The sequence below is a fragment of the Mesoplodon densirostris genome, chromosome 2 (assembly GCF_025265405.1).
Source record: "Mesoplodon densirostris isolate mMesDen1 chromosome 2, mMesDen1 primary haplotype, whole genome shotgun sequence".
Taxonomy (NCBI): domain Eukaryota; kingdom Metazoa; phylum Chordata; class Mammalia; order Artiodactyla; family Ziphiidae; genus Mesoplodon; species Mesoplodon densirostris.
The window spans coordinates 155,298,133-155,316,821 of NC_082662.1; the positions used below are offsets into that span (position 1 = coordinate 155,298,133).

At 37.0% G+C, this 18,689-nt stretch overlaps 1 protein-coding gene across 2 annotated transcripts in view; it reads right to left on the reverse strand.

Annotated features, from left to right (window-relative positions):
- Positions 1–409: 409 nt before the first annotated feature.
- TOR1AIP1 (torsin 1A interacting protein 1) overlaps positions 410–18,689 on the reverse strand; it is a 46,722-nt gene continuing 28,442 nt past the window's right edge. For both annotated transcript variants that reach the window (XM_060091186.1, XM_060091187.1), the window contains 6 exons: positions 16,581–16,637; positions 14,414–14,455; positions 13,821–13,889; positions 5,942–5,986; positions 5,528–5,584; positions 410–2,665 (listed from right to left, as the gene is read on the reverse strand). In XM_060091186.1, the coding sequence (XP_059947169.1) occupies positions 1,878–2,665; positions 5,528–5,584; positions 5,942–5,986; positions 13,821–13,889; positions 14,414–14,455; positions 16,581–16,637 (1,058 nt within the window). In that variant the 3' untranslated portion in view covers positions 410–1,877. The remainder of the gene's footprint in view (positions 2,666–5,527; positions 5,585–5,941; positions 5,987–13,820; positions 13,890–14,413; positions 14,456–16,580; positions 16,638–18,689) is intronic.

Sequence of the window (18,689 nt, forward strand, 5' to 3'; positions counted from 1 at the left end):
TGGGATCCTCAAAAGGTAAATGATGAAGCCATTGACAGGCTCTAGTATTCTAAAAACAGTATTTTCATTTAAAGGTTTGTAGACACTAAAAAAATAAAGTGGATCCAGAATGTTAAGCTTCTAAGAAAACCAAAGCAGTTGACGGATGAGAAAGCTGTTAGTGATGCAAAGTTAAAACTGAAATTCTCTTTTTTTTTTTTTTTTTTTTTTCTTTTTGCGGTATGCGGGCCTCTCACTGTCGTGGCCTCTCCCGTTGCGGAGCACAGGCTCCGGATGCGCAGGCCCAGCGGCCATGGCTCACGGGCCCAGCCGCTCCGCGGCATATGGGATCCTCCCAGATCGGGGCACGAACCCGTATCCCCTGCATCGGCAGGCGGACTCTCAACCACTGCGCCACCAGGGAGGCCCCTAAAACTGAAATTCTATAGTAGTACAGTAATGCACAGTAGTACATTTTAACATTCTTCATATATGGTAAACTTCACTTTCTTTTTCGCTTGAGGCACTCTTAGCAGAATTTATCACGTGCGTTGTAAATCTTTATTCTTGTTACACGAGTGTCATTAGAGGACTCAGAATGCAACAAGGGGACATGCAGGAAATCAAACCCTTCTTCAACAGCCCAGGAGAGCTGGTTAACAAATGGTTTACCAATTCCTGAAACTGTATTTCTTAACAAAACTTTCAGGATATGACCAAAATAAATGGCTCTGAACTTACCCATTCTTAAGAGCCAAGTGAACAAATATACTAAACCTCATCATATACATGCTTCAAAATCTTTGGGAGGAATAAAAATTTCTTAAAGGAGAAAAAAGGACATGTGAAAAACAAGTCCCAACAGAATTCACTGAGAATGCAGTTCATATAACTATGTTTGACTAATCCTAAGCCTCAGTGGCTTTCTTTTTGGCCACGTGGGGCGGCTTGCAGGATCTTAGTTCCCTGACCAGGGATCAAACCTGGGCCCTCGGCAGTGAAAGCGTGGAGTCCTGGAACCACTGGAACGCCAGGGAATTCCCTCAGTGGCTTATTTTAATGTTTCATCTTGAAGACTTTTTCCCCCCTTTCCCTCCCCATTCCACAACCTTTCCCATGTCTCCTTCTCCTTGCCCTCCAAAATCAAAGGAAAAAAACAAAAATCCCAAACACACATTCAGATGGCCTTTCATTATTTTTGTTCCTATAAACAGAAGCTGACTACGGAATTCACATCTAAACGATGTAGAAGAGGACAAAAGTGGAACCCACAGTTGTGCTCAGGGAGCTGTCTTACTAATAACTCAACAAACTGTGAAAAAAACCTAAGTTAAAAAATTGGGTGGGGGCTTCCCTGGTGGCGCAGTGGTTGAGAGTCCGCCTGCTGATGCAGGGGACACGGGTTCATGTCCCGGTCCGGGAAGATCCCACATGCCACGGAGCAGCTGGGCCCGTGAGCCATGGCTGCTGAGCCTGCGCGTCTGGAGCCTGTGCTCTGCAACGGGAGAGGCCACAACAGTGAGAGGCCTGCGTACCGCAAAAAAAAAAAAAAAAAAAAATTGGGTGGATTCATAGGAAGGAGCCTAATCCCTCCCACTGGTCATACCATAGCAATAATGATTCAACCCAGAATCTAAGCAGATCCTCTATGGGACTGCATATAATTTATAGTCCTCAGATATCATTAACACAGACCTCAATGGAAACAAGGAAACGATTCTCTCAAAAAACAGATAATTAGGTTGAATAAACGATTTAGATATTCCATGTTTACCTAAGAACTTAACCTCCTTTAAAAAGAAAGCAGTTCTTTCAAAAAGAGCTCTGCATCCTGTCTATGGTTAGAAAGTTTGAAAAATTCTCAGAACTTGAGACATGATTTTCTCTTCTGTCTCCTCTTATAAGCAGATGCCCCTTTTCAGGTCATTTTCAGGTTGTACAGGCAGGACTAAGTGAGAAATACGGCTCCAGAGCCCACTCAATTTGTCTGGGTCCATGTGTTTGTAGGAGTTGGGTGTATCAGAGTTGGTGAACTTGACTTTGAGGAAATCCCTCACTTTTTCTTCAATTTCCTTTAGGCCTAGACTGGTTCCAAGTGTCTCCTCCTCTAACAAGACAGTTAGGACTAAGGCTACATCTTTGAAGGCTGCATTTTCATGATCACAATACTTATGGAAGATCAAAGTAGAGCCTGCAGGCAATGACTCAAAGCGGTGGACCACAGCTGCATTCTGGCCATTTTGGAATCCGTTGCTCAGTTCCTGATCTACCTCTAGTTTGACAACATCACTGTCTTGAGTTGCTTTGCCCGCCCCATCAATCCGGATTGCAGGAACACTTCGGAACGAAGAATAGGCATCAGCAATTTGTTCACTCAGACACTTGAGTGCTTCTTCAGCATCTCGGGCAGCAGTGAGCAGCAAGATAGCAGGCTGAGGCCGAGGGTGGGAGCTATTAAGATGTTTTTCCAGGAATGTTAGGCTCCTTTTCCACAGCTTCTCATCTTGACCTTGGTACTTATTCATAAGTTGTTTCATCTGGTTCTGGAACTCTTGAACAGCAGTGGTTTCTGCTTCAGGAGTACGAGTGTACCAAAAACACCCAATGAGAAAAGCAGCTATCAGAACACAGGGCCACCACCACTTCACCTTGACAAAAGATGCACTTTGGGGTTGTCCAGTCACTTCTGCTCAGGAAAAAAAGAAATGATAGACAAATATTATTTTCTTAGATTCAAGAGCAAGTGACTTTTAAAGCCAATATTAATCTTCATAAACATTAGATAAGAGAGGAAGGAATTTACAGAAGGGAGCTGATAATTTACTTTCTTTTTTTTTTTTTTTTTTTTTTTTTTTTTTTTTGCAGTATGCGGGCCCCTCACTGTTGTGGCCTCTCCCGTTGCGGTGCACAGGCTCCGGATGCGCAGGCTCAGCGGCCATGGCTCACGGACCCAGCAGCTCCGCGGCATGTGGGATCTTCCCGAACCGGGGCACAAACCCGCGTCCCCTGCATCGACAGGCGGACTCTCAACCACTGCGCCACCAGGGAAGCCCTTTCTTAAAGAAATAATTTAGCACATGTGTTTTAAGTTACGTGTATGAGTATGCACATTGTCTCTTCAATGTCAAAATGATAAAGAGACTTAGAGGAAAATGTAGAATTTAAGTATATGTAATGGCATGTGCAAGTCAGAAAGAATACAATTTATAAAGCAAAACTATTATTACTACTGCTAATATTTGGGAGGTAAACAATATTAAAAGACACTTTACAAAATAGTTTTAAATTTAGAAACTAACATGGATTATTATCCAAGGTGGAATATTTATGCATATAAAGGGATAAAGAAAAGGATGCATTAAAAGTGACATCTTCCGTATAATAGCTAGCTGTTCCTTTAATTGCACTGATGCCTATCTTTTGCCGTATGCAAGTTAACCCTGGTAAAACTTAGTTTGCAACTCATTCCTAATTATTACTGGCAATGATGATATGAATTTACATTTACCTAGTGCTTTTCAGTTTAAGCACTTTCTCATATACCACATCATTTAATAATTTAATATGACAGCAACAGTATTTTTACACTTTCTATTTATTGACTGCTTTAGACTAATAATTGTACCATGGACCCTCTAGAGCAACAGTTCTCAAAGTGTGGCTGGTGGGGTATCTCAAGATCCTCTTCAAGGGGGTCCTTGAGGTTAAAACTATTCTCCCTACACTAAGATCTTATTTGCCTTTTTCCACCATATTGACATCTGCACTGATGGTGTAAAAAGCCATGGTAGGAAAAATAACTGATGCTTTAGATGAATCACAGGGCAACAGCACCAAACTAGGACTGTCTTTGTATTCTTCATGGCCATGTATTCCAGGTTATCAGTTTCACTTAAGAACATCCTTCATGAAGCATTTAAAAGAATTTATCTTATTAGAACTCAACCTTGAGTAGAAATCTTAACATTCTATGTGAAGAAATGGGACATATATATAAAGCACTTCTGCTACATAGAACAGTATATGGCTGTCTCAAAGAAAAGAACTTTGTGCAACTGAGTTGTGAGCTGAAATAGTGCTTTTTTCATAGAATTTTTACTTGAAAGGACAAGTGACAAACTGTGGTTAGTCAAACTTTCATATTTGGGAGACTTTTTCTGGAAAACAAACAATGTGAGCCTGTTGCTTTCAGGCTCAGAAAACAACTGACTGGGACTTCCCTGGTGGCGCAGTGGTTAAGAATCTGCCTGCCAATGCAAGGGACGCGGGTTCAATCCCTGGTCTGGGAAGATCCCACACGCCACGGAGCAACTAAGCCCGTGCGCCACAACTACTGAGCCTGCGCTCTAGAGCCAGTGAGCCACAACTACTGAACCCTGCGTGCCACAACTACTGAAGTCTGAGCACCTAGAGCCCATACTCTGCAACAAAGAGAAGCCACCGCAATAAGAAGCCTGCACACTGCAATGAAGAGTAGCTCCCGCTCACCACAACTAGAGAAAGCCTGTGCGCAGCAAAGAAGACCCAATGCAGCCAAAAATAAATTAATAAATAAACTAAAAAACCAAAAAAACCCCCCAATATATTGTAACAGTTTGAATACAGAAGCAGAATGAAACTCCAGCTCCATTTTATTAAGCCAGGCATTAGAGATCAGAGAAAATACAAAGCAATCTACCACTCTCCTTACTAAATTATTTAAAAATAACTAACAAACATTAAAAAATTTTTTCCAATTTTAATCTCTAGGTAAATATGGACAGGTATAACTCATATATATTTTTTAAGTCTCTTTTTAAAAAAGGTCTCTGGGGGCCTCCCTGGTGGCGCAGTGGTTAAGAGTCCGCCTGCCGATGCAGGGGATACGGGTTCGTGCCCCGGTCTGGGAGGATCCCATATGCCGCGTAGCGGCTGGGCCCGTGAGCCATGGCCGCTGGGCCTGCGCATCCGGAGCCTGTGCTCCGCAACGGGAGAGGCCACAACAGTGAGAGGCCCGCATACCGCAAAAATAAATAAATAAATAAATAAATTAAAAAGGTCTCTGGGGTTCTTATTAATTTTGCTAGTGGAAAGTAGTATTGAGACCAAAGAATCTGAGAATCATTGTTATTTTCTTAGTACTCTTTCAAGATAATAAAAAGGCTTAGAGAACTAAAGAAACCTGCCCCAAGGCTATACAGAAGGTAAGTGGTCCAAACTAATTCAAATTCAGGTCTGTGAACTCTAAAAAACTACGGTATTCCCATTATGTCATGCTATGTGCATCTATCTTTTGACTCAATAAGGTTCACTTGGTTAACAGTATTAGTTGCTTTACTTGTTAACTTTCACTTTTGGTCTTATGGATAATAAGGTAAAGGGGAAAGCCAGATGTTTTTCACAGAGTTTGTCCTTCAAGATTTTTACTGCTGGTAAAATATATACTTTTTCCTTTGAAGTACTTAAAATATAATTCTTCAAATAGCATGAAGTTCTTTGGTGTCAAAAAATTTAAAAATCATTATGTTCACCAATTTTAGAGACTCATTTAATGAAAGCTGAAACTTACGTTGGCTGGAGGCTGATGGAGATTGGTTTCCAAGCTCTGATTTCTGAACACCGTCATCTAATGATAGGAGTAATAAAGACTATCAATTTATGTTTCATAATTTCAGTATTTCCAACAGAAAAAGAAAATACAAATTTCACCAAGAGAAAATAAGGCGGAGGTCTGTCAGAAACAGAAGAAAAAGCAGAAGATCCAAGTGTCTATTAGATTGACAGTTGCTTAAGACACAAGATTGATTTCTTTCATAATTAATGTAATGGTCGAGTACAAAGCATACTCTTAACACATTAGTTTTGTGAGAAAGCCTTGAAAAACTTGACCCAAATTATTTAATGGGAGTGGTGAAACTTCTGAGACAAAGTTAAGAGGACAAAGAAAATAAGCACAGCTATAATGAAAGGAAACAAATAATACCATCTGAAAAACTGCCATATATCGAATGCTTGCCTGATGATGATGCTGTAAAGAGGGAAAGAAGGACAAAATATGATTATGGATTACTGAGCTCCCTGGATAAGGGGTTTTAAGGTAAAACTCAATCTTAATCTTCACTAATTTCAACCTCAAACTGATTCAAATACTTCCTCTGGTGTTTCTGACCATTTCAAATATCAGTAGTATGTTAGAAATTACACTGAAAAACTTTTCACCATTTCTGGTAATAGACAAGTAATTGTTTTAGCTTTGTGGTTAAACAATAGATTTCAAAAATAATTTTCCCACCACTCCATCAAATCGCTATTTCCATCATACTTTAGAAAACAAACGAAAAGCCCTTTCCTTTTCCTCTATGTCCTCCTTGGCATAGCCACAGATTTTAACGTCTAACAGAGAGGAAATGGAAGGACAGGGTTCAGAAAGGGAAGAGGCTGAGCTACTCATTTGTATGATCTACATTACCAATACTGTCATCTAGCACTTGCCTGGAGTTTTATAACTTTATGTGTATAAGTGATCTTCCTAGTATTTATCAACAGTTTTCATTTGAGAAACACTGATCTAAACTGGAGGAATAAAATTAGCATTGCTTATTTATTTTATATGTATTTTTACAGAAATAGCCTTACTTCTGGTCATATGACAAAAAACCTCAAATGAAACAAAATGACATCAACCTTAACTCTAAAGGCATATTGTTTTGCAATTACTAGGTTAGCCTAGGAAATGGCATCATTTAGAAGCTTCAAAGTTAGGTAACCAAAGTTAAAACTGTCTTACTAAAAAAAAAAAAAATTTCCATCAGATAATGTTTATCTTAAATACCTCATTCCATGGTTGCAAAGATCAAATGAGATAATATATGAAAATGGTGTGAAGTGCATGATGATATTAATAATGGAGAATAGCTAAATAATAGTTATTATGAAGCATATGTAACATTCATATAACTCATAAGAACATAAAATTAAGAAAACAAAATTAACACAAACAAAATTAAGAAAAACTCCCATTTACAATAGCATCAAAAAGAATAAAATATTTAGGAATAAGATTCACCAGGGAGGTAAAATAATTATACACTGAAACCTCTAAAACACTGATGAAAGGAATTAAAGCAGACATAAGTAAATGGAAAGACATCCCACGGTCATGGAATGGAGAATTAATATTCTTAAAATGTCCATACTACCGAAAGCAATCTACAGATTCAGTGCAATCTGTATCAAAATTCCAATGGCATTTTTTTACAGATACAGAAAACAATCCTAAAATTCATATGGAACCATGAAAGATCCCAAATTTGAAAGGCCAAAACAACTTTGAGTAAGAAGAACAAAACTGGAGGCATCACACTTTCTGATTTCAAAATATATCACAAAGCTAGAATAATCAAAACATTATTATACTGCCATAAATACAGACATTTAGACCAATGGAAGAGAAGAGAAAGTCAGAAATAAACCCATGAAGATATAGTCAACTGATCCTCAACAAGAGTGTCAAGACTACACAATAGCAAAAGGATAGTGTCTTCAGTAAATGGTACTGGGGAAACTGGGTATCCACATAAAAAGAATGAAATTGGACCCTTATACCATACACAAAAATTGACCCAAAATGGATTAAAGACTTAAATTAAGAATTGAAACAATAAAACTCCCAGAAGAAACATGGGGAAAAAGCTTCTTGAAGTTGGCCTTGACAATGATTTCTTGCATATAACAACAAAAGCACGGACAACAAAAGTAAAAATAGACCATGGGATTACATCAAACTTAAAAAGCACATGACTTATGTGATCAAAATCACAATGAGAAATCACCTCACATTATCAAATTTATTGTGGCTATTATCAAAAAAACAAAAGTGCAAGGTATGTGGAGAGGATGTGGAGGAAAGAAAATCCCTGTACACTGTTGGTGGGAATATAAATTGGTGCAGTCACTATGGAAAAGAATTATGGAGGTTCCCCAAAAGGTTAAAAATGGACTACCATATGATCCGGCAATCCCACTTTTGGATATATATCCAAAGGAACTGAAATTACGATCTTGGAGAGATATCTGCACACCCATGTTCACTGCAGTCATATTCACAATAGCCAAAACAGGGAAGCAAACTAAATGTCCACTGACAAATTAATGGATAAAGAAAATGTGATGTATTTATACATACATATGTATACACACACATACACACACAATGGAATTATTATTCAGCTTTAAAAAAGAAGGAAATCTGGGCTTCCCTGGTGGCGCAGTGGTTGAGAGTCTGCCTGCCGATGCAGGGGATACGGGTTCATGCCCCGGTCTGGGAAGATCCCACATGCCGCGGAGAGGCTGGGCCCGTGAGCCATGGCCGCTGGGCCTGTGCGTCCGGAGCCTGTGCTCCGCAATGGGAGAGGCCACAACAGTGAGGGGCCCGCGTACAGCAAAAAAAAAAAAAAAAAGAAGGAAATCTTGCCACTCTGGACAACATGGAGAACGTTATCCTAATGAAATAAGTCAGATACAGATATGCAAATACTTCATAATATCATTTATGTGAGGAACATAGTCAAATTCATAGAAACAGGTGGTTTCCAGGGCCTGGGGGAGGGGGAAATCAGGAGATATCAGTCAAAGGGTACACAGTTTCAGTTAAATGAGATGAAAAAATCCTAGAAATCGGGCTTCCCTGGTGGCGCAGTGGTTGAGAGTCCGCCTGCCGATGCAGGGGACGCGGGTTCGTGCCCCGATCCCGGAGGATCCCACATGCCGCGGAGCGGCTGGGCCCGCGAGCCATGGCCACGGAGCCTGTGTTTCCGGAGCCTGTGCTCCGCAACGGGAGAGGCCACAGCAGTGAGAGGCCCGCGTACAGCAAAAAACAAACAAACAAACAAACAAAAAAAAAATCCTAGAAATCTACTGTAGAGCATAGTACCTATATTTATTGTCCTATATATTAAAAATTTGCTAAGAGGGTAGATCTTAAGTGTTCTTATCACACACATAATAATAAATAAAGAGGGTGGGAGAAAACTTTTGGAGGTGATAGATATGTTCACGGCATAGACTATGGTGATGGTTTCACAAGTATATACTTATCTCCAAACTCATCAAGTTGTATACAGTAAATACGTAAGTTGTATACATTAAATGCATGTCAATCACAGATGAATTGATAAAGAAGATGTGGTATATATATAATCAATGGAATATTAACCATAAAAGAGAATGAAATAATGCCGTTTGCAGCAACATGGATGGACCTAGAGATTATCATACTAAGTGAAGTGAGTCAGAGAAAGACAAATACCATATGACATCACTCATATGTGGATTCTAAAATATGACATAAATTAACGTATCTATGAAACAGAAACAGACTCACAGACATAGAGAACACACCTGTTGTTGCCAAGAAGGTGGGGGTAGGGGAGGAATCGACTGGGAGTTTGGGATTAGCAGATGCAAACTATTATATATAGGATGGATAAACAACAAGGTCCTATTGTATAGCACAGGGAACTATATTCAATATCCTGTGATAACCCATAATGGAAAAGAATATGAAAAAGAATATATATATGAATAACTGAATCGCTTGCCATACAGCAGAAATTAACACAACATTGTAAATCAACTATACTTTAACAAAATATTTTAAAAACCAAAATGAATGTATGTCAATCATACTTCAATAAAATAGTTTAACCTACAGTTAAAGAGTATGTGAAACAATTTAGAAAAAAAATCCATCAAGATGTTTATCTTGAATACTTTAATCCATGGTTGCAAAGATCAAATGAGACAATACATAAAAATGTTAAGTGCTCTTCTATGATGATTTTAATGATATAGAATAGATAAGTAACAGTTATTATATACCATATGAAATATTTATATAATTTGAAGAACTCAAACTTAGTAGGGTATATATTCTGCTGAGGCAACACACTGTCTAAAAGGTAAACTTTATCCTTATTAAAAATATTTTTACAGACAGTAAGAAAAATTCCGTTAAAAAAGATCTTTTTAAAAAGATAAAGTTCAGAGCTTTTCTAGTATGAAGAGTATGGTAACAATCAATCACTCTATAAAGTCAAAAGCAGAGGGCATGAATCTTTCATAGTTATTACTACTGATTATTATACAATATATTGTTAACAATAAATAAGCATTAATTATTTATGTGGTACATTTAGACTTAAAAAATTGTGTTCACATATATAATAAGCTCATTAGAATAACCTAGTTATAGGCACTATTGTCCCAACTCTAAAGTTAAGAAAATTGAGGTTCACAAAGTTTAAGAGACTTTACCAAGATGACTCAATTAGTAAGTAGAAGATCTGGGACTGGAACCCAATAGCTCTAACTCCAAACTCTCCTCTTTTCTCTACACCACTTTTAGAGACAGGTTCCAAAACATGTGTATTAATGAAGCACAGACTCATAGAGGCCTCACTGTTTTACCATCTGGGACACAGCAAAAGTATAGACAGTGGTTCTATCTTTCCCCAAAGATCTGGATACAGGCAGAAACCTGAACTGGGCCCTGTCTACCCAGAGAACTGGTGCTAACATAGGGTGATAATGATCTGAAATCCAGGTTCTTGAACACCTAAATCTAAAAATGATTTTTTCTCTCACTGAAGCAGGCAGAAGTGTATAGTTAAGACAATAAGATATGAAACTTGGAATGCCAAGGAAAAGTTTTTTCAAATGATGTTAGATTGAAGAGAAATCTATAAGGCTGTTTGGAAATCACTGCAATCTTCTACTCTGATTGAAAATTCTTTCTTCTTATCTTAAAGTCCTTCTGTGGTCAAAAATCTAAAAAATTTTGTTACCTGCACCTGAATGTGCAAATTTCTGCTATATAGTTTCTCTTTAACTCTGGAAGTCCTGTATATATGGTAGATGGCTATCAACCAGTATACAACTATTTAAGCCATAACAAATATACAAACTTAAGACAAAGTAGGAATACAGAGAAAATACTACAAATGCACTATCAATTTAGCAACCATAAAGATCTACTTCTACATTCCAACTAGACCTTCAATATAATTATCTTCCCTTCTGCATTGCATTTGTACAGTGTCTTAACAGAGGACAATGCAAACATTTTTTGAGAACAATATGTACTACACTTCACTTTTCTGGAAGTAATTTATCTGCTATTAGTTACCCAGAATATATAGTTAAGAACTAATAACATCATAAAACTCTGAGCTTTCCATAGTATATACACTTAAACGCTTGCAGTTTTGCTTCCAAGAGTAATTCTAGATCTTCAGAATGTTTTAATTTTTGATACTGGTTATAACCATAATCTTAAAAAGCTGAATTAATATTTGGTTTCCTAACTATAATAGGTCAAGAAGAACAAATTTTAAGAGGAAATGGTCTTCTAATAGCACGTATATACAGCAATAAGAAATGACAGCCAGGGAATTCCCTGGCGGTCCAGTGGTTAGGACTCTGTGCTCTCACTGCCGAGGGCCCTGGTTTGATCCCTGGTTGGGGAACTAAGATCCCACAAGCTGAGAAGCGTGGCCAAAAAAAAAAATAACAGCCAACAATAAGGCGAGGGCAAAAAGTTATTTCAGTTTTAGACAGCTGAAGAACTCACTTACGTGTACAGTAAAACTTCACTGCTGGGGAAAAAATGAATTGCAACCACTACTACTTTACTGATAGAAAAACAGTCACAGAGGTTATCTTGTCCAATTACAGTTAGTCATTTCATGAGCAAGAGCTATATGATGGGGATTTTTATATTATCTAAATAAAAGTAAGGGACACCTGATGACCTCGAGACCTACTGTGGCTACATGAGTAAGGAATGGATAGAGGTTAAAGGTCACTTAAGGCATGGTATGGATTTTTTTATACAGTCAAGGTTTAATGTGGACACTGCTATAGAAATTATGATAGACACTGAATTCAAAGTTTTTTTTTTAAACTTTATTGGAGTATAATTGCTTCACAATGGTGTGTTAGTTTCTGCTTTATAACAAAGTGAATCAGTTATACCTATGCATCTGTTCCCACATCCCTTCCCTCTTGCGTCTCCCTCCCTTCCACCCTCCCTATCCCACCCCCCCCAGGCGGTCACAAAGTACAGATTCGATCTCCCTGTGCTATGTGGCTGCCTCCCACCAGCTATCCACCCCACGTTTGGCAGTGTACATATGTCCATGCCTCTCTCTCGCTTTGTCACAGCATACCCTTCCCCCTCCCCATATCCTCAAGTCCATTCTCTAGTAGGTCTGTGTCTTTACTCCTGTTTTATCCCTAGGTTCTTCATGACATTTTTTCCCTTAAATTCCATATATATGTGTTAGCATACGGTATTTGTCTTTCTCTTTCTGCCTTACTTCACTCTGTATGACAAGACTCTAGGTCTATCCACCTCATTACAAATAGCTCAGTTTCGTTTCTTTTTATGGCTGAGTAATATTCCATTGTATATATGTGCCACATCTTCTTTATCCATTCATCCGATGATGGACACTTAGGTTGTTTCCATCTCCGGGCTATTGTGAATAGAGCTGCAATGAACATTTTGGTACATGTCTCTTTTTGAATTATGGTTTTCTCAGGGTATATGCCCAGTAGTGGGATTGCTGGGTCATATGGTAGTTCTATTTGTAGTTTTTTAAGGAACCTCCATACTGTTCTCCATAGTGGCTGTACCGATTCACATTCCCACCAGCAGTGCAAGAGTGTTCCCTTTTTTCCACACCCTCTCCAGCATTTATTGTTTCTAGATTTTTTGATGATGGCCATTCTGACTGGTGTGAGATGATATCTCATTGTAGTTTTGATTTGCATTTCTCTAATGATTAATGATGTTGAGCATTCTTTCATGTGTTTGTTGGCAGTCTGTATATCTTCTTTGGAGAAATGTCTATTTAGGTCTTCTGCCCATTTTTGGATTGGGTTGTTTGTTTTTTTGTTACTGAGCTGCATGAGCTGCTTATAAATTTTGGAGATTGATCCTCTGTCAGTTGCTTCATTTGCAAATATTTTCTTGCATTCTGAGGGTTGTCTTTTGGTCTTGTTTATGGTTTCCTTTGCTGTGCAAAAGCTTTTAAGTTTCATTAGGTCCCATTTGTTTATTTTTGTTTTTATTTCCATTTCTCTAGGTGGGTCAAAAAGGATCTTGCTGTGATTTATGTCATAGAGTGTTCTGCCTATGTTTTCCTCTACGAGTTTGATAGTTTCTGGCCTTACATTTAGGTCTTTAATCCATTTTGAGCTTATTTTTGTGTATGGTGTTAGAGAGTGATCTAATCTCATACTTTTACATGTCCCTGTCCAGTTTTCCCAGCCAAAGTATGTTTTATCGCACCTATTTATTTCTTAAATATTTCTTAAATTCTATGACATTTAATCCATCCTAAACCTAAACATGAAAATACAATTTGAGGATTTCAGCATTTATAGCTTAAAATAATGGGTATGCCAAGCTGCTCTAAGTGGTTATTTATACAACGGTAAACAACTGTTAAAAATAAAAACAGGTACTATCAAAAGATTAGAATTTCATTTTCATGTGCAGATTGTACTGCTGCTAGACAGAACTGACAACTTGTCAAGTACAGACCTATCATCCACTGGTTTTCTCACACCACCATCTACAATCTACACCCAGTCCATCTCCTGCCAGTCCAAGTAGATGGAAATAACTAAACTAGTAATCATAAATGTCCTTTTATCACAAGCAACCCAAATGCTTATCTGATGAACTAAACAGTTTTATATGTTAAATAATCAAAAAAACAGCAAATAAAATTACTTCAATAACAGGTAGTAATTTAAAAATTTCTTCAATAACAGGTAGAGATTTATCAACTTACTTTGCATCCTAGTCCTTATTCTTGTGGTTCGTTCAACCCATTCCTGATGATTTTTTTGATATCCCGCGCCTGAGACAATATCAAGATATCATTTCACATACTTTGAAAATGTATACTATACCTCAATGTTATAAGGTAGATTTATCAGAAAGGCAAAACAAATTTGGCGAGGAAAACAACCAAAGCACTCGGTTCAAAAGTAAAAGATAATGTCAAAGGATCACATCAGTGAGGATGAGTCACTTCCCACAGCAAAAAAGGCAGCAAATAAATACATAATCTCCTAATAGACAAAACTATGTACAAGTCCTTTGCTATGGTCTATGACTGCATTTATTTACACTTGAACTTCATTAACACTTTGGTGTTAATTAAGAAGAAAAAGGTTAACCATTTACTTTTGTAAATAAATTATTTTCAGTAAAGTAGTCCTAAACACATTTCTACATCACAGAGTACCAATATTACATGTAGTATCAATTTGTGGTGGATTAAAAGGCAAAGAGGGTAAAATGACTTTGAATCCTATTCAAATTTTTGTCGGCTAGTAAGACTGGGTTGATTGATAAAAGAATAGACAACCAACCACTTACTTAGCACTAATGGTTGCTTATCAAAAGCTGTGAAGTCTCGACCTGAAACAGAAAACAGAGATAAGGTCGTAGAAAATAAAGAACAGAAATAAAAACAATGAAGATGTTGCATAAACATTTTACTTGTTTACTACTGACACCAAAAACAAAAAAAATCAAACCTTTCTTTCATCAGTCCCAAACATATACAATATATATGTATTTTCCCTCTTCTAAACTTCAAAATGTTCAGGAATTGGATAATAAGAAGCCAGCTTTAAGAGCAATGCCATCAAAATAAAAGCTAAATGTACTGAATGTTTACCAGGTACCAAGTATAATTTTATCAACTCTCACACTTTATGTGGTAGATAGTATTATTCCTATTTTACAAATAAGTAAACTGAAATTGATAATTTTCTCCATGATTACATATGTAAAAGGTAGTAGGACTGAGATATAAACCCAGGCAGTTCATATATAACGGTATATACTATATAAGCAAATTTGTGAACACTGCAAAGTAGTTATGCAGTGCAAGATGCTACTTCATGTTTTGGGATGGTATTTAAGGACAACTATAAAATGATACAATGGGATAATTAGAAAATGTTATTACAAACAATTATAGCATGGTAAATTTGCAAATCTGCCTGAAGAAACAAGTTACTTCTAGCTACTGATACAAGTACCAATATAAATTTATGTTCAACTTATTTTCTGACTAAAAATGCAGTATGTGCTGGCTGTAACAGAAATACACCATTCTAGAAATGCATAACCTAAAAATTCATTAATATCTATTAAGTGCCTATTACGTGCAAAACATTGTAGGAAAACCATGGTGAATAAGACAGATAGATGTATATTCCAGATTTGTTTTCAGTCTACACTAACAAAGAACTTTTTAAAAAACTAAACACACACTTTTTTGTATTGTCTTTCATTGACTCTGTGAAGTAATTTTTTAAAAACACCTTTGTTTTAGGGCTGCATCTTAGAATCAGTGGTATGACACAGTTTAACTGGATGGTTTTCTTTCTCAGTGATACATAAAAGCAATGGCATTTTAGATTCAAGGAAATATATAGCTAATTGTATGCAAACAACTCCATAACTGAAAAGTATACCATTGCATAAATATAGCATAATTAATATAGGGAGACACATTTCAGAGCTTCCAAAGATCAAAGATTTAGAATAACAAAGGGCAAACATAAAGATAATCCAGAGAGTAATTTTCCATAAATGACTGATTTTTGTTTCATCTGCTTTTGTTTTGTCTCAGTTTTAATTCCAAACCCAGAACCTACTAAAAACTAATATATATATATATATATACATATATAAAGTGGAATTCTATGAACACAGTGATTAGAAAACAGATTTCCAAAGACTTTTTTAAAAAAAATAGTCTCATATTTTTAAAACGGTATTGTGAAAGGAAAAAAAAGTTCTTGAAGATTTTACATTCCAGGATATTTTTGGTTGACTAATAATTAATTTGAATTCTGGGACTTGATTTAAAAATGGAAAAAGAAAAAACAGTGTAATTTCTGCTTAACCTAAGAGATACATATCCATTGTAGATAATCTGCAAAATATAGGAAAAAAGTAAATGAAAAATGTCAACAACAATTCTACCATCCTGAACAAACACTGTTAGCATTTTAGTATATTACTTCCCGTTCTTTTCATGTGTGTTACATTTTCTCAATATTTTATTATGAAAATTTTCAAAGTTGTAAGCCGGGCTGTAAGACTTTTATATACACACCAACTAATTTACCATTAACTTTTTACTTTACCTGATTTACCACTTATTTATTCATCCTTCCAAACTTTCGCAACACAGTTTAAATCATACCATATAAGTAGGCTCAAACTACTACATTAGTTAATTAAACTAAAACAATCAACAAATTTATATTGCAAACGAGGACATTCAACAAATCAAAGAAGGCAGTAGTTTTTTGTTTTTTTAAAATTCAAAATCAAGGTTGGGTACAGAGGTGATTAACTCAAGAAGCAAATTCAAGATGCAAGATGAGGGGTTTTTTTAGCATTCACTATACCTCTTTTTCAACATTTTACATTAAACTGCAAAAGAAGATCTTCAAAAATAAGAATAGCATTTGACCACACCCACAGGTAGACTTTTAAGAGTAAAAATCATGGTTTTACTTACTTTGTGATGACTGCCAAAGTGATTCTGGATATTGACTTGATGATCCGGTGGTTTTGTCTAAAAACAAAAAAGAAACATAGCATACTATAAAGCATATTTAACTTTCTAAGTGCACATTTAACCAGAGAACGATGAGTAATCAAAAGAGCAAAAATATTCAGATAAACCCCAGGGAATTCAACACTTGAATGTATAATTTATTTTAAAAAATAGTTTCTAAAGGGTCAAGTTATGTCTAAAAAATTAATTATGTCTTTTCTTTTTAAAGAGAAAAAAAGATATAGAGCATGGCATGAGGTAAACAAGATAATGAAACCTTTGAGCTGGAGAAAATCTTGAAAGTTTACAATAATGGATCTTCTGGAAATCATTACTATCCATTTTGTCTTAAATTTTTCCTGCAAGTGGCCGATATGTTATGTATTTTAGCCTTCCCTTCTTAAAAATCTTAATTATTTTTCATTTAAAAGTGGAATTTATAACAAAATATGTCTAAAAGCAGTCAGACTGCTATCTTGGAGGCAAAAGCATTTGACACAACCGGGTGGTGGTTAAGTATTTTTGTTGGTGTACTCCTATAACTAAAAAAATTTTGAGCATCTATCTCCAAAATGTATTTTTAATATTATATACAAGCATTACTAAAATAATATATTAACTAATGTGTTGTATATATTATAAAACAAACTAAAATAGACATTTTATTTTTTTTTATTTTTATTTATTTATTTATTTATTTATTTTTGTGGTACGCGGGCCTCTCACTGTTGTGGCCTCTCCCGTTGCGGAGCACAGGCTCTGGACATGCAGGCTCAGCGGCCATGGCTCACAGGCCCAGCCACTCCGCGGCACGTGGGATCTCCCCGGACCAGGGCACGAACCCACGTCCCCTGCATCGGCAGGCGGACTCTCAACCACTGCGTCACCAGGGAAGCCCTAAAATACATATTTTAAATGGATGAAATAAAAGATGTATATACACTAAATTCTAATATTTTCCTCCTGCACTCCAATGGACCTTCTAGTACCTCTTCGGTAATAACTGGCCCAGAAGACAATCTAGAAAGATCAGTATTCTTCTTAATATGCCTCACATCTTTGTTCTTTAGCTAGAGTTTTCTTCTTTATGGGGTATGCATGCTTCAATAAGAATTTATTAGAATTCAAAAGGGATCACAGAGCCTGGGGTTTATGTAGCTTCAAAGAGCCACACTGGTAGCAATGGCTTCAAGCTACGGGCTATATGATTCATGACTTAATTAGTCTCTAATTTTTAGAGCTGTATGTATGCATATATGAAAACGAACAACAGCACTCAATTTGAGTGTTTACTATGTGCTAGGTACTCTCTAAGTAATTAAACTTCACAACCCAGATGAAGGAACTGAGGAACAGAGAGGTTAAGCAATTGCCTGAGGGCACAAACCTAGTAGTGGAAGAGTGAAACCCAGTGAAACTCCAGAGCCCAAGATCTTAACCACTACGCTACAGTGTTGCATATCTCCTTTGGGATTTCTGTATCAAGAAAGAATGGTGAGGGACTTCCCTGGTGGTCCAGTGGTTAAGACTCTGAGCTCCCAATGCAGGGGGCCCAGGTTCAATCCCTGCTCAGGGAACTAGATCCCACATGCCGCAACTAAAGATCCCACATGCGGCAATAAAGATCCAGTGTACCGCAACTAGACCCGGCATAACCAAATAAATAAATAAATATTAAAAAAAAAAAGAAAGAGGGTTTCCCTGGTGGCGCAGTGGTTGAGAGTCTGCCTGCCGATGCAGGGGAGGCGGGTTCGTGCCCTGGTCTAGGAGGATCCCACATGCCGCGGAGTGGCTGGGCCCGTGAGCCATGGCCGCTGGGCCTGTGCGTCCGGAGCCTGTGCTCCGCAAAGGGAGAGGCCACGACAGTGAGAGGCCTACATACCGCAAAAAAAAAAAAGAAAGAATGGGGAAAAATGAGGAAGGGTGGGAAATATGTAGAATAAATGCCCATAAACCAGCTTCTGAGCTTATTTTTAAAATGGAATGATTTAGTAAAACATAGGAATTACAGAAATTCTCAAAAGGTGGTGAGGGGTAAGTAGAGACTTACTCTTTAATGGAACTAAAATA